General features: G+C 34.2%; 1 protein-coding gene across 7 annotated transcripts in view; it reads right to left on the reverse strand.

Moving 5' to 3' along the window:
* Window positions 1-4,301: 4,301 nt before the first annotated feature.
* LOC144968730 (unconventional myosin-XVIIIa-like) overlaps window positions 4,302-17,164 on the reverse strand; it is a 75,768-nt gene continuing 62,905 nt past the window's right edge. For all 7 annotated transcript variants that reach the window (XM_078907358.1, XM_078907357.1, XM_078907361.1 and 4 more), the window contains 8 exons: window positions 15,760-16,001; window positions 14,611-14,727; window positions 14,198-14,281; window positions 9,097-9,234; window positions 8,161-8,346; window positions 7,353-7,492; window positions 5,240-5,337; window positions 4,302-4,529 (listed from right to left, as the gene is read on the reverse strand). In XM_078907358.1, coding sequence (XP_078763484.1) covers window positions 4,519-4,529; window positions 5,240-5,337; window positions 7,353-7,492; window positions 8,161-8,346; window positions 9,097-9,234; window positions 14,198-14,281; window positions 14,611-14,727; window positions 15,760-16,001 — 1,016 coding nt within the window. In that variant the 3' untranslated portion in view covers window positions 4,302-4,518. The remainder of the gene's footprint in view (window positions 4,530-5,239; window positions 5,338-7,352; window positions 7,493-8,160; window positions 8,347-9,096; window positions 9,235-14,197; window positions 14,282-14,610; window positions 14,728-15,759; window positions 16,002-17,164) is intronic.

Consider the following 17,164-nt stretch of genomic DNA (forward strand, 5'->3'; position numbering starts at 1 on the left):
ACAAGGAAAAAAATATTATCTCCCAAAACTATAACTATACAGTCGACTGTTTCCCTCCCAGCCAAGAACTCCGGCCAGGGTCAGGACTAAACTCAGCAATCTCATTCAAAGACAAAGACAGAAAGCAATTTGGAAAACAGATATAGGGGGATAGAAGATACAGTAAGTGCCTCCCTGTCCACTATGAGAGGTCAGGAACCCCACCCAGAATGAAACACTAAATATAATGAGAAATGAGAGAAATGATTTATTCACCTTAACAATGTCATTCTCTAAGGTCTCATTCGACTTCAGTGTTTCATGCATTGACAAAAGAGAAACGTCCACACTATCTGTCTTCGTTAACTAAATTGAACCTTCCATTCCATTTGACTATTATTTATTACTTCGAGTTTTAAGCAGCAACATTTGCATTATTGTTAATTAGCAAAGTCACATACCGTACAAATTCTGGCTGATCATTTTACAACAATCAAAGTTTGTTCTTTTTTTTTTTTTTTTATGGACTTAAAGAAAAGGAAGACTTACATCATGGCAAGGAAGGAGTGAAGAATGAAACATACATGTAGTTACGAATCCTTTATAAAAAAAACTGGTAACAAAATACAATGACAAACAGTGGTTGCTGAATTATATATATGCTTATTTTTCAAAATAAAATAGTTATATTAACGCCACCATCATAGTTATTGACATTGCTGCTAACAAAAAAATAATCATCATTTAAAAAAAAAAAATCATCAACAGCCATAAATCTAAATAAAACAAAAAGATTAAAGTTTTATTATCCCGAAACACTTTAGTGGTGCAGCACAATGGATTTGAATTACAAGCTTGGGTTGATATAGAAGACAAGAATGTAATGTATGGAGCGTATTTGTAAATACTTTCACCACTGTCTTATTGTAAATGTTGTAATTGATTACTAGTAGTGGTAAAACAGACAGTACGATCTAAAGATGCAGACCTGCCGACTATTACGAATATTCAATAGAATTAAGAAATTTTGGCTCCAATTTCAAAACTTCATGAGCATTTCAGAGTCATTAAAACTTATTGAAAATGAAAGTTGGTGCCAGACGACATAACTTAAGGATTTTGAAGCGTTATTTAATCCTTATGAGAGTAAATTGTTAATTTACTAAGTAAACTATAACGACCACAATTTTTATCTCCTAAAAATTACGAATCTTTTAACTTTCAAGTAGGCAGGTCTGAAGATGACTATTTTTCATATCTCAATTCTTGTTTGTTTGAATTAAAGAAGTTTTACAGAAATTACAAAAAACGATGTAATCATATAATGTTGTATAACAGGTGATAAAATGATAAAAAATGACTACCAGTACTTTGAAAGAAATCTAAAAAGCGTGCAGACACTAACAGGTTTTCTAATTCCAATCCAAACAGTTTAGACCTGCATTAAATCAATCAGGATCTGCTTCATACATGGAAACATTGTCATCAAAAATGATGCCTACCCCTTCTTTTGTTTGATTTTTTATTTCTTTATCTAAAGTATTGGGGGAAAATCAAAAAAGGAATATTTATACATGTCTGTGAAAGAGACAAAAGGATTAGATATAATTGTGAAATTAAGTAAATAATTAAACTCTTAGGGCCATGAATACTAACTCCAGCAGTTGGTTAGATTTTTTTTTGTTTGTTTATTGCTTTAGGTCTCTTCCAACACAAATGAGGTTATATGAGAGACCGCTGAAACAAAAAAACAAGCAATCTAACAAAAATAGTACAAATGTAAATCAAAATCATAACCTAAAGATATAAGCTAAACTATAAATAACTAAGAACAAACAGGCAGAAGATTTACAGAAAAAAAAATATCCCCTGTCAAAAATACAATCACAAACCAAAGAAGCAGGATAGGCAGTAAAGAGAAGAAGAAACGACATCACTATCGGATCGTACACCCATGCGAACATCATAGGTATATGATTCAAGGGTGATGCTCCCATCCAACCACCCGCCAGTTGGTTAGAATAAGCCTTCAAGTTTAATGGCACAATGAGCGACAAACATACGAGAAAAATTTGTTGCATTTTAGATAAAAAATAATCACCGTAACTGTTGTCCTGGTTTTTACAAGACAAAGCAACTAAAACAAAATGTCATTTGGCGCGGATGACCAAATTTCCTAAAGAAAAAACAACTTTTTATTGTGTCTCATTTTGTAACCTGTTGAAGATTAACACTTGAACACTTTGCAACTCACACTCGAGTGAATTGTATTACATCAGTTAATTTGGCTGGACATAAATTTGAATATTTCAATAACACTGACATGCATCATTCTGGAATGCATACTGAAAAAAAGTACAATCTCAGAAAATCACCATTTCCACAACTTGAAACAAGTACATATCAAGTGGACCTTTTATCTTAATAGAAAAAAGAAAAATACATAATAAAATAAATAGTTCTACTGTTTAAGACAAGTTGAAAAGAAATTGGTTGCTTTTCATGTCTTAAATGAATATTAAGAAATTGAACTGTGTACCAAAGGTAAAAATAAATCATGTTTGGGCCAAGTTTATAAAATTAAACAGCAATAAGATCTTATCAGTAAACAAGTTATTAATGAAAAATTTTAATACTTGGGCTTAAAAGTTGAATTCCGACATTCGCTGAATTAAATTGAGACAGAAAAGGATGCTCCAAGACAAACTATGAAACTAAAAAACTTATGAGAAGCAACACTTTGTAATCTAAGCAATAAAAATAAAACTGAATTCAGGAAATCTAACGTAATATCCACAATAGCTAATAAAAATTTTAAATAATAGTAGGTAGAGAAAACTGATTTTTCAAACCCAACAATGCTCAATTTAGTCACTTTTGCTTAAAAGAGTTTGCAATTCTGAGCATTTTGATACCAATATCATACATGTATCTCAATTTTTAAGGAAGATATTGTCATTTGAAAATTTGACAATTTCGTCGTCGCGACACCCTGCTTCAGCACCCAACTTCGGGACTTCGTATAAAAAAAAGTATCGGGCTCACAATGACAAAATTTCAACTGCTTAGAGTCTCATAGAAATTAAACAACTCCAATTTTTTTCAGAACTCTAGCTCTTTATTTAATTACATTTTAAGCGCCACGAAAACGCAAAAAATGCATATTTCCCATAAATCGCCAAGGGAGACAAAAAATGTGTCCGTCGAGACAGCCTCTGGTCGGCACGCCATTTTGCTCTCACTGACTGGGCTGTGCAAATCGTGTTTATTTACCAAAGTTAAATGTTGGGCGAATGCGGGCGATACTTATAATCGGTACGGCATTTCCATATTTTAAGAGGAAAATGGATGAGCTTTCCAGTAATGTAAAAATAGTCTGCTGAAATTTTGTGGAAATGAGTTTAATCTTCCTTTTTTTGAGAAATTTTAAAAATAAAATCGGTTCCCCTAAATAAACCAACAGTTATTTGGTATCGATCAAAACGTTAAGATCTTGTGCACATTTTAAACCAATTACTGATCCGATACCACCCATGGCCCGAATTCGCCAAGCTCTTCAAGATGACCGATCGCGAAAAGTTCGTTTTTTCCATCAGCGGGCGAGCCGATTAGTGACTTGTTTCAAAACCCACTTAAATTATCTTCAAAAAAAGCAGATAAATCATTTAGACACCATTTTAAAGGGATTTGAATAAGCTTTCGATTGATATAAATTTTATCCTTGTCATTTTGATATTTAATGGAATACAACGAAGTAAAATTTATGTAAAACACATCGAAAATTGTCCGCCAGAGCGCATTAGCGGCAGTTTGCCGTACCTAATAATAGTAATTAATAAAAACATTTCCTTTTCTAACAAATTAATATTCTGACATCAGTTAAACGGCACTTCCGTAATCAAATATTATAAATAAAGCTATAATTATGGAGAATAAAAATTTAATGAATTAATAATAAAAAACCAAAACAAAAAAAATTTAGTGAAAAAAAAAAACAAATCAAAAAAGCAAAACAACAAACAAAACAAGACAAAGAAAAAAAAATCCAACAAAACAAAGAAAAAACATTAAAATAGAGAATCAAAAGATACATTATGTCCTTGAAAATTGGACAGTTCTCATTTCAGTGAGTTGTGTTCATAACATAAAAAGAAACAAAGTCATTCTTTGATTGGTCAAATTCTGTATATGTTTCTAGAAACAGCTCTTTGAAAACAAAGAAATTTATGCTATAATTTTTAAAAACTTTGTCATGACACAATAACCACTTGTGCTGTATGTAGGTAATTATGAATGGGGAATAGAGACAAAATAATAATGAAAACACACACTCTCTCTCTCTCTCTCTCTCTCTCTCTCTCTCTCTCTCTCTCTCTCTCTCTCTCTCTCTCTCTCTCTCTCTCTCTCTCTCTCTCTCTCTCTCTCTCTCTCTCAATCTCTCTAGCCCTATTTGTGACCTTCATCATTTCCTTGCATCCCCATACATTCTATCTTCAAGCCGATTGACAGATGATCATTTGGTTTTCCTATTTCACAATATCAAGCATCATCTGTGAACAGAACATGATAGAATTTGATTAAATTTTAATAAATCAATAAACATCAATATGGAACACATAACAATAAAAATAACAATAATAATAATGATGATGATGATGATAACAACAGTAATAATAATTTTAATCTATATACTATGGTCACATGAATGCAAAGGAAAGAGTGCTTGGAATATTTTACAAGACATAGGAACATTCTGACATATTTTGAAATGGTTACGGATATCTAACAAGGTGTGTGTGAGCAAATTTGCACCATTGAAAAGATATTTTAGATTTTCTAACAAACAATTGAGCGGTTTTGTGGTCTTGTAGTATGCCACTTGCCATCTGACTGGTAGTTCCCTGGTTCGAGTTCCCCCTTCTGGCACTGTGCAAAGTTGAAACATTGGAAAAGGCTCCTTAATCCCTCACCATAATCACCATAACTGCCTTATCTCATTTGAGAAAAAATGTAACATCACATTACAGGTATGTTAAGTGTTGCGGTTGACTAGGGGCTCTTTGTAAGAAGCTTTGAGTTTGAGCATGGTTAATATCTCATCTCAACTCTCTCTCTGTCTCTGTTATTTATATATCTATCAAGTAACTGATGAGTGAGTTACATGTAAATGTAAACTGATGTGTCATATCTATGACTTCTTTCACTTTGTAATTGAATGTATTGCCTATGAAGTCTGGTGTATGTGAAGAAATATACTCACTACTTGGGAGTCGACCTCTATGGTTTAACATGTGGTTTCCACTAGCCCTCCTGAAACCTGGACTAATATCATCGTCATCGTCATCGTCTTCTTCTTCACTGAAAATTAATCATCAAAATAGGAAAGGGAATCATATTTAACAAATCTATTTCAACAAATTTGGTAAGATCTCATGACATACATAAAAAAATAGTTGAGAGATGAGTACCCAATTATAAAAAGAAAAAGCATTTGAGCGATAGAGTACACATATTCTGCCCAGAAATTAAAAGTTGACAAAACCAGTACAAAAAGTCTGGATTACGTGAAATGTTTGGTGTGTGGACAGAGTATAATTATTCTTAAAATAAAATGATTAATATGAAAATTTCAAAAGCCAGATCAAAGAGTGGTATAATCTAATTATCCAACAGAATTCTGCCATTTGAAAACAGTATATAGTGTGGAATTTTGGTGAAGTTGCATCCATTAGCGAGGAATGATATAGAACTGGCTATGGATCAATAAATTTCACCACCCTAGGTAAACTCTTCTCCATCCATTGCCTTAAACCAGCTTTGCTCCTCACATTCATCTATTCAGAGTGTAGAGCAATAGACATCTCAATTACTAAGGTCAAGTCGAGATGTGACGGTATTTAACAATAGTCAAAGTGGTAGTAAGTTACTAGAAGCTGTGGATTGTAAAAAGTAATAAACAAAAATGAATATAACAGCTTCAATAAAGAACAAAATACCAAACACAACGTTTTGGGCTCAAAAACATTCTTCAGCCAAGAATCAAAAACAATTAAACCAGGAACACATTAATTAAAAACCCTGATAGACGGCAGAGAAAAATAAATAAGCACATCCTTTTTGTTGTTGTTTTAAGGGTTTTACGGCGCTTGCAACACATTTAGGTTATATCAGCGCCAGTAAAAAGGAAGAAAATGGGATAGTAAAAAGTTTTAGAATTACAATTAAAGCACCCACTGAAAAGGAATCAGATGTAGATTCCAAGAGCATACCACCAATGTACTTTGTTTGAGATCACCTATAAGTCTCATCCGGACACAAGCACAAAATCCAACAAAGAGGAACACACTCAAATGCTTACATTATACATTGAAAATAACAAATATAATAATACATAACAGAGAGATGATTTGCAAGGAAAAAAATATCATCTCCCAAAACAATAACTATGCATTTGACTGTTTCCCTCCCAGCTAGGACTCCGGCCAGGGCCAGGACAAAACCAAGTAATCTCATTCCAAGACAAGACAGAAAGCATGTTGGAAAACAGTTATAAGGGGATAGAAGACACAGTATGTACCCCCCTGCCCACTATGGGAGGTCAGGAACCCCACCCAGACATCCTTTTTGTATGAATGACATTCCAAGATCTTATACATAGAGGATGTGCTTATCTTTTTTCTCCACCGTCTATCTAGGTATATAAGTCATGTATTCATGTTTTAATTGTTTTTTGTTATTGGCTGAAGAAGGGTTTTGAGCCAGAAACATTCCATATTTGTTTTGTTTTTTTCTTTTTGAAGCTGTTATTTTTGTTTAGTAATCAATAGTGGCATCAAATCTCAGCAGCTTCTAACAAAGACAAGTCTTGTCGAGCATGGTCAGTGTCAGGATGTGAGTGACAATTATTGTTAAGTCTGGCCCCAGGGTTTTGTGTTAGGCACTTTATAAACATTATCCCACTCATTGTAAGAGTGCTAGCTAATTCAAAAAGGACACCTTACAAGCAATTTGTACAAATTTTCCTCCATATGACCCGCTGGGGGAATAAATGAATCAAATTAAATCCCTTGGAAATGCACTGGAAAAAAATATTTTTATTTATCTATTTATTTTTTTAATGAATGTCTATGCCATGGAGCAGTGTGGCTCAGTGGTAAGGTCTTTGCTTCATACTCGAAAGGTACTGATTTCGAATACCTGCTGTGCTGTGCAACCTTGAGCAAGTCACCTTGCCTTAGCTCACTCTGCAGTGCTGCACTGCAGCTGATGCCCGAGTCATTCCAGTCTTCCCTTGGAATACACCCAAAAGACAAATTTCCCATATGGGATGAATAGAGGGAATATTATCATTATTATCTTATCATTCTTCAAACCTGTCAGATAGAAGCTCTTCACTGTCTGAGTCAAGATCTTCCTCTAGAGCTGCTTGTAAATCTGTTATTCTCTTGAGGGCAAGCTTTAAATCCGAATGGTTTTGTTCATGTTCTTCTTCTAATTCCTCCACTCTTGATTCCTGAGGGAAAAAGCAAAATAGAACACTTCAATCAGTTTGATGTCAAACAAAAAGAGGATGATAAAAATCAATGGACCCAATCTGCAAGTTTACATTGAAGTTAATTTTGAAATGGAAGAGACATTGTTAGAACCCGATATTGATGAAAATAGTGATCCAGAACCAACTCCGGAGTGGTCAGACTCAGAGGATTTTTCAGCACTTTCGGGCCAAACATATGTTTCTTGGTATCAAAATGTAGATAAATTGTTCCTCTATCTAACACAATTTAAAATATGAAAATCCCACAAATAGAGATGGCCCAATGATTTTTTTGTGATGTGTGGTAAATTTTCCGGCAAGAGTTATCTCCCTATTGTTGGGATTAAACTTCCTGAAATTGGGCTGTCAAGCAATGGGTTGAGAACCCACTTTCATTATCATCAACAAAGGCATATTAATTAAATAAAAAATCTGAATTTAATTTCAATGTTCAGCTAAAGAAACATTAAATTAAAGAATAGAACTTCAAATTCAATGTCCATCAAGTGCCATTCCTAATTCTTTATAATTAAGTTTCATCTTGATCAAAGGCAACTAAATTTTGAAAGACTACTTAAGGGGTAACAATAGTTCATTGGTAGCACTCAACTCACGAGCACAGGAGACAAATCAGCAAAGTAACTCACCAATTCCTTATTTTTCTGCGATGCCTCTAATTCACGTTTTTGAGTATCCCCAAATTCCTCCCTCAGTTCTTTCATCTGCTTTTGCAATCGCTTGCCATTCTCCTCAGCACTTATCTTTGCTATGTTGAGGTCCTCTTTTTCAGCAGTCAGTCTATCCACTTGATCTTTGTGTCTATTAACTTGACCCTAAAATAAAATAAAATAAAAAAGGCAATCATAAATGCATTCAATTAATGACGAAATATATCATTTAAAGGTTCTAATCTTCCCTTTCATTCGCAGATGCAAATATAGCACTGAAAATAAAGCAAACTAAGAAGGGACAATTTTAGGGACAAGTAAGCTGTTCCATGATTTTATCAAGCCAGATATATTCACTATCTCTCGCTTTCTAAATAAAATCTAAGCCAAGTTTTGTTCACCATACAATGTCAATGTTTCCTGTTAAACCTGATAATCTTTTAAAATAATAAATGTTCTTTAAATGAGAGATGTCTAATGTATTACAAAATTACTTCCAAGTAACCATTTTTTAATGCCGGTCAGTCCACTTGTATTAAAAACTAGACATATATAAACAATGATTGATGCGCCTTGCTAAATAAGGACCATCTGATAAAAATCAACTCAGTAGTTAAACTTAACATGAGCGTTGGCATTTTGTCCGTTCATATATAATTACCAAAATATTTTTAAAATCTAAACTCAATAATTTTACTGAATATCATTGCCAAGCCAATTGGTTATCACAATATTAACCTGTTCCTATAATGATTTGCAGTACAAGGAATAGTACCCGTTCTTTAACACAAAACATGAAATTGTTAACACATTTTGCTTTTCAAAATATTTAATGATGGAGGGTGGGAGGGAAAATCAGTAAAATCTGACAACTGTGACTAGGTTTAGAAAACAGATGTAGTAAAAGAATCTTACCTCTAGCCTTTGCCTAGTGGTGGCTTCAAGCTCAAGACGACCTTCTAGGTCACGTACTTTGGCCTCCAGCCGTAAGAAGTTGTGCTTGTCCACTGTACTCTCTTCAAAGCCACTCACTCTAGACTGGAGCTCAGATATCTGTTTATGACAATTTTATAAGGAAGTCAGAGACAATAGAAATGAGAATATTAACGATAATATCATTTCTCATTATCATCATCATCAGCAGCAGAAGTAGTAGTTGTGGTGGTGGTGGTGGTGGTGGTGGTGGTGGTAGTAGTGGTAGTGGTGGTGGTAGTGGTAGTAGTGGTGGTGGTGGTGGTGGTGGTGGTGGTGGTAGTGGTAGTAGTAGTAGTAGTAGTAGTAGTAGTAGTAGTAGTAGTAGTAGTAGTAGTAGTAGTAGTAGTAGTAGTAGTAGTAGTAGTAGTAGCAGCAGCAGCCAGCAGCAGCAGCAGCAGCAGCAGCAGTAGTAGTAGTAGTAGTAGTAGTATAGTAGTAGTAGTAGTAGTAGTAGTAGTAGTAGTAGTAGTAGTAGTAGTAGTAGTAGTAGTAGGCGTTGGCTTCCGGCGACAACAGACGTGTTGTGAATGTTTACCTATTTTCTACACATATTTTTATTCATTTATCATTCAATCGTCGGAATTTAAGCCTAATTTTTATTCAAAATGGATGTGAAGTATATATTGTTCCTGATTTTTATATTTATTAGTATATTTATAAGCATAAATGGTGTTTTAGCCTGTGATTTTGCTGCCAAAATAAGCCTATCGATAACTTATACTTCAGAGACTCTCCGATCCCTCCAACCCGTGTCACCCCCACCACCCACTATTGACACATCGTTTATTAAAGTAAGAAAGAGGGGGAGAAAAGGAGGAATAAAAACAAAATTTAACAGACGGCCTTTTCGTCCATTTTTACCCTGTGTAGTGACAGGTAATGTAAGATCACTGAAAAATAAAATTGATGAACTGTTTTCACTGTGTCGTTTTAATAGTGACTATCGTCAAGCCTCCATAATAGCGTTAACAGAGACTTGGCTATCTCCTCACATACCATCATCATGTTTTAATATTGAACAATATTCACTATTTCGAGGAGATCGGACTAATGTAAATAAACGAACTGGGGGTGGGGTGTGCACATATATTAACAACAAATGGTGCCACCCCAATAACAGTCAGATAAAGAAAATGTATTGTGACGATTATATTGAATTTATTACTGTTTCGTCACGACCATATTATCTACCCCGAGAATATACTCATGTCATCATCATCAACGTCTACATTCCACCATCATCAGACAACACCACAGCGAAAAATATTTTGAGGAAAGAAATACAGGACATTCAAATTAAGTCACCCGATGCCGTATTGATGGTCACTGGCGATTTTAACCAATGTAACGATTTTACTCTCCCGGGACTTCATCAATACGTGGACTGCGAGACAAGGGACAAAAAAACATTAGATTTATTCCTGTGTAATATTAAAAATAGTTATAAATGTTTACCCCGTGCCCCATTAGGTTTATCTGACCACTGCATGCTCTTGCTACTCCCCACCTACCGCCCTGTTTTTAAACGTGTAAAACCAGTAAAGAAAAGTGTACAGATCTGGAACGGAAGTGTGTGTGAAGATTTGCGTGGTTGTTTTGAATGCACTGACTGGAATGTTTTTATCGAATCATGTGATAGTGTGGATGAGCTGAATGACTGTGTGAGTGAGTATTTAAAATTCTGTGAACAGCTAGTGTCTTGTAAAAAAGAAATAAAATATTATCCTAACAACAAGCCTTGGATAACAAAAGATCTAAAACTTTTATTGAACCAAAAGAAAACTCTCTATACTAGTGGAAACAAAAAAGATCTGAAAACAAAACAAAAAGAGATAAAGAGGTAATATCTAGTTGTAGAGATAAGTACAAAAATAAAATTGAAAAATGCTTTTCTTCTGGGGATATACGGGACACGTGGCGGGGGCTTAAAACTGCTGTGAACTATAATCCAAAGCCCACGATTATATCAGAAGATATCGAAATTGAAACTTTAAATAAATTTTATTCACGTTTCGACACAGCAAACAAATTTGATATTGAAAATGAAAAACATAAATTAGACAGGGCTTTGGAAGATGAAATGACTATTGAGGTCAGTGAAGAGGAAACGAGATTCGTATTTTCGAAACTAAACGAGAGGAAGGCTGCTGGGCCGGATGGATTGAAAGGAAAACTATTAAAAGAATGTGCCCACCAGCTTTCCCCCATTTATACACATATTTTTAACTGGTCCCTCCAATGCGTTTCGATCCCTGAAATTTGGAAAACTTCAAAAATTATTCCTGTTCCAAAAAAAGAAAAACTTGAAACTATGAACGATCTCAGACCTGTTGCACTGACTTCAATAGTCATGAAATCTTTAGAAAAACTTGTTCTTGTTAAAATTAGGAATCAGTTTATGCCATTGAGTGATAGTCATCAATTTGCTTACAAACCAGGACGTGGCGTAGAGGATGCCATTTTGCTGTTTACAAACAACATCTACAGGCATCTAGATCACGCTAGGAGCTATTGCAGATTGCTTTTTGCAGATTTTTCTTCAGCGTTCAATACAATGCAACCTCAGTTGGTTGTTCAAAAATTGACTAGTCTGAATTTAAACAAGTATATAATTGCTTGGGTGCTCGAATTTCTTACGGAGAGAGCACAATATGTTCAATTAGGACAAAACAAATCTTCCTGTATAACTACAAATACTGGTGCTCCTCAGGGTTGTGTATTGTCCCCTGTATTATTCACAATATACACGAATGACTGTAAGAAGTCAAAACCTGAGTGTACCTTTAATAAAGTTTGCAGATGACACCGCTCTTCAAGGCCTCATAACAAATGGCAACGAAGTGGCTTATAGGCAAGAAATTGATAGATTTGTGTCTTGGTGTGATGCCCACCACCTAGAGCTTAACATAAGCAAGACAAAGGAGCTAGTGATTGACTTTAGGAGAGTGAAGGAACCGATAGAACCGTTAAAATTAAAGGACCAATTCGTCCAGCGAGTTCCTCACTACAAATACCTTGGTGTAACGATTGATGACAGGCTCAAGTGGGATGAACACTTGAAAATAATTAGGCATAAGATGTGCAGACGTACATATTTTTTATCAAAACTCTCTCAGTTTAGAATAGATAAAACCCTCTGCACATTATTTTATAGAGCAGTCATCGAAAGTGTTTTGTCATTTTGTATAACAGCTTGGGGAGGCAATTGCTTAGCAGTGGAAAGGAACAAAATAAATTCAAATATTAAAAATCCATTAAACGCTATATAAATGATGTTGACGATGTAGATCTTTTATACGAGAAATTTTGTATAAATAAAATAACTAAATATTAAATGACAGTATCATCCACTAAGACCATCAATTATTATGTCAGAAAGAAGTGGTCGCCCTTTCTCTATTTCAACGAAAACAGAGAGACACGAAAATCTTTTCTGCCGTCCAGTATTAGGCTTTATAACAACAAGCAATAATAATTTTATATAATTATTTCTCATTTTTACTTTAAAAAAATATAAATATTAATTTATTAATTTATTTGTTTTGCAATCTTTCAATTTTCAATTTATAGTGACAGTTTTAACTATTTTACAGTGTTTGAAATTATTCATATTATAAAGCGCAGCTCTGTTATAGAGCTGCTCCTTTTTTATATATATACATCCTATTTCCATTGTATTTTTATCTTATGTGTAAATTATAACACGTCTGTACAAAAAAATTCCTTTTTGGGATGCAATAAAGTATTATTATTTTATTTATGTAATTATATAGTAGAGTTATAGTAGTAGTTATAGTGGTAGTATAGTAGTAGTTATATAGTAGTGTAGTTAGTAGTAGTAGTATATGTATAGTAGTAGTTAGTAGTAGTAGTTAGTAGTAGTAGTAGTAGTAGTAGTTAGTAGTAGTAGTAAGTAGTAGTAGTAGTAGATAGTTAGTAGTAGTATAGTAGTAGTAGTAGTAGTAGTAGTAGTAGTAGTAGTAGTAGTAGTAGTAGTAGTAGTAGTAGTAGTAGTAGTAGTAGTAGTAGTAGTAGTAGTAGTAGTAGTAGTAGTAGTAGTAGTAGTAGTAGTAGTAGTAGTAGTAGTAGTGTAGTAGTAGTAGTAGTAGTAGTAGTAGTAGTAGTAGTAGTAGTAGTAGTAGTAGTAGTAGTAGTAGTAGTAGTAGTAGTAGTAGTAGTAGTAGTAGTAGTAGTAGTAGTAGTAGTAGTAGTAGTAGTAGTAGTAGTAGTAGTAGTAGTAGTAGTAGTAGTAGTAGTAGTAGTAGTAGTAGTAGTAGTAGTAGTAGTAGTAGTAGTAGTAGTAGTGTAGTAGTAGTAGTAGTAGTAGTAGTAGTAGTAGTAGTAGTAGTAGTAGTAGTAGTAGTAGTAGTAGTGTAGTAGTAGTAGTAGTAGTAGTAGTAGTAGTAGTAGTAGTAGTGTAGTAGTAGTAGTAGTAGTAGTAGTAGGTAGTAGTAGTTAGTAGTAGTAGTAGTAGTAGTAGTAGTAGTAGTAGTGTAGTAGTAGTAGTAGTAGTAGTGTAGTAGTAGTTAGTAGTAGTAGTAGTAGTAGTAGTAGTAGTAGTAGTAGTAGTATAGTAGTAGTAGTAGTAGTAGTAGTAGTAGTAGTAGTAGTTAGTAGAGTAGTAGTAGTAGTAGTAGTAGTAGTGTAGTAGTAGTAGTAGTAGTAGTAGTAGTGTAGTAGTAGTAGTAGTAGTAGTAGTAGTAGTAGTAGATAGTAGTAGTAGTAGTAGTAGTAGTAGTAGTAGTAGTAGTAGTAGTAGTAGTAGTAGTAGTAGTAGTGTAGTAGTAGTAGTAGTTAGTAGTAGTGTAGTAGTAGTAGTAGTAGTAGTAGTAGTAGTAGTAGTAGTAGTAGTAGTAGTAGTAGTAGTAGTAGTAGTAGTAGTAGTAGTAGTAGTAGTAGTAGTAGTAGTAGTAGTAGTAGTAGTAGTAGTAGTGTCATTATTACATTTCAAAAATGGGAAAAACTTTTTTAAGTGTTGCAAGATGTTTAACAAAATAACAGTAGGCTATGGGTGGCATTAACAATAAGGATAGTATATTACCTTCTGTTTCAAATTGTCTCTTTCCATTGTCAGTTCACCAATTTGTGTCAGTTGGTCCGTTAATGTAATTTGATCCACAGAATGCTGAAAATGTAAAGAAGTTTTATGTCTCATTTAACAATCAAGTATATATAATTTCTTGTAAAACAAATTAGCACCACATGATTTTCTAATATATTCAATATCAATTAAGTGGTCTGAACAGATCAGAACTTTCCACAAACTCTATGAAAAATATCACAACTTTCTAATTCAATTATCCTGTATTTCATCAATCAATAAGCAGGTAAATTGTCATTTGTTTGCTTTTATAAGGAGCAAATTGAAAAAAAAAAGAATTATCTAAATATAGATAAAATTTAAACTGTTGTGGACTTTAAAAAAATTATCTTTCTCTCTCCACCTGTACCTACCTGTTGCACAGCGTTTTTGTATTTTTTCATCAATTCATTCATATCTTCTTCAGAATCCTCCAACCGACTCTGTAAATCTGTTTTCTCCCTCAAATAAGCCATGCTCTTACTTTCAGCCTGAATGAAAAGACATTTTTTCAACAATAATACATTTATATATCTATTTCATGATGTTATTAAAAGCCAAAATCATTAAATAAAAATGAGCGACTGAAACTATCTAAGATTCCAGTTAGAGGGAGCAAAAATATTTTAGAAAGAAAAGACACATGATCATGATAAGAAATATAGTTCAAGTTGGATCACATCTTTTAAAGCCTATTCTTTTTCGTGATTAGGGCAGTCAACGTCATCATGCTGATGCTGCACCATGTTATGGAAGAAAAAAATTATTTTGCGCAATATCCACTAAACATGTTCAAAGCATTTTACAAGGGGTCCCTGACCAACAGCAACACTTAACATGTAGGATGGGACATGACACCTGTTAGGCGATATTACAATATTTTTCAGACAGAGACAACACTGTTATCGGCCAGGTACTCATTTTACACCTGAGTATGGTGAGAGAATGTGAGTAAAGAATCTTTTCCAAAGACTCAACTATGCGCCGAGCGAGGCTCGAACCCAGGACCTTCGATTCCGAAAGCGAGTGTCATACCATTAGACCACATAGCCTCACAATAAGAACAATATAAGCACTCAGAATGGCCAGGAATTGTTCATGAATTTCTTCTTGCAGATTGTTCCATTTCTTTGTGGTTCAAGGAAAAAAGCTCAGTTGCTTATATGTTGTGTTTGATCTGTTGAATGTGTTTATCAAGGAATGGGGGGTAGTCATCTGTATTGGTATACATTTTACTTTGATATCCTCCCATACTTTTCTTTATGCATAATTAGTTCATTCAATCTACAGCAATAGCTTGTCTTCGTGATATCCGGGGGCTTTAGTGAATGTAGTCAAATGGAATCAAATGAGGAAAAAAAAATAAATAAAAGGGAAAAAAGCAGAGTGTTTGTTACCCCTTGTTAAGTGTTTTGAGCTCACTTAGTGGCTATCGCATTGTATAAAAGCTCACAATGAACGAAATGTAAAAAAAAAAACAAAATTAAATCGAAGGACAAGGGGGAAAAAGAACTAAGATCTACCTCTTGCTTGCTCCTGGTTAGGTCTTCCAACTGCTGCTGTAATTCCTGCATCTCCAACTCCATTCTCTTCTTGGCCTTAACAGCAGCAGCTGATGCAAATTCAGAATCCTCAAGCTGGTTTCTCAGAGCGGATATCTGACTCTTAACTGCCTCCAAGTCTTTCTGCTTCTTGAGAGCAGTACCTGCGTCATTAAGTAAGGCTTTGGTCTTTTTCAGGTTTCTTCGTAGTCGCTTTTCTTGTTCTAAGCCATGTCATGAAATGAAAAGAATGAAAATACAGTAAAGATGTTTTTAAAAAAATCATCAGTTGAAAACTAAAAACAATAAACAAAAACTGAAAACAAATAAATGATATTGTCATCATCCAAATAATTCTTTTAAAACAAGCAGGTGATTAAGACAATGACTCCCGATTGACAACCTTGCAATTTCTGTCATAAGTTTTTTTTAGTATTGCCCAAACCCTTTCCAAAGGACTGAGCCTTTGGCGGTTTGAAAATGACAGATTAGACCATAAGTGCCATTCTTTCCAATCTCTCTGGTTAACGATTCCAAAAGAAAAATCAAGGGTGACATTTAAGATAGGTTGACTAAAACCAAGATAGGGCATGGCCTCATATTCTACACATTTGACACTGGACAGATCATTTTCTTGACAGGATAAAAAAGCTTTAATAATTGTAGTGTAATAACTACTAACTGACACATTATTTTCAATGACATGAATTCCTCTTCAAAGTTTGTTTGCTGTTGAACTAACTCTTTTTTTCATGTTTTGATAAATTTTAGGAGAGAAGTTGCATAATTAATCATCATTATTGCACAGCAATGAGAGCAATGTGGGATTAAAAGGCTGCGTTTTATTCTTGTCCCCCCCCCCCCCCCCCACCCCCGCCACCTCTTCCCTTTTTTTCCCCATTGTTAACATTGTTAGTACATTACATTATCTGAATTATTTTTCACAAAATTTTGATTGCCATATTTTCTTTTATCATATTATGTTTTCTGTCAATGTTAGTGACAATGAAAACCAAATACAGTAAAATTACTTTAAACCGAAAGAAGCTAAACCGAAAAATACCTTAAACCGCAAAGAATTTAAGAAATTGTACTAGTTTCTTCATTATCTTTGTACTAATTCTTACGATGAACCGAAATACTTCTAAGCAGGACTTTCTTTAAACTGAAACAACTTGAGAGCACCTTCCTTTTTTCTCTCTCTATTTTTCTTCAAAAAGTCTGGAAGGTAGCCACACGTAATAATGCCCGGCGATATTAAACAAAGAGCGTAAGTATAAGATGAGGGTGATGGGTGGGGTGGGGGGGGGGGGGGTAGGCAAACACTTCAATTACTGCACTTGGGCTTGGTCAACACCAACACCACAATCGCACAGACTGTAAAAGG

Source organism: Berghia stephanieae, chromosome 3 (genome assembly GCF_034508935.2).
Source record: "Berghia stephanieae isolate SIO BIC M18660-M18661 chromosome 3, UCSD_Bste_1.3, whole genome shotgun sequence".
Classification (NCBI taxonomy): domain Eukaryota; kingdom Metazoa; phylum Mollusca; class Gastropoda; order Nudibranchia; family Aeolidiidae; genus Berghia; species Berghia stephanieae.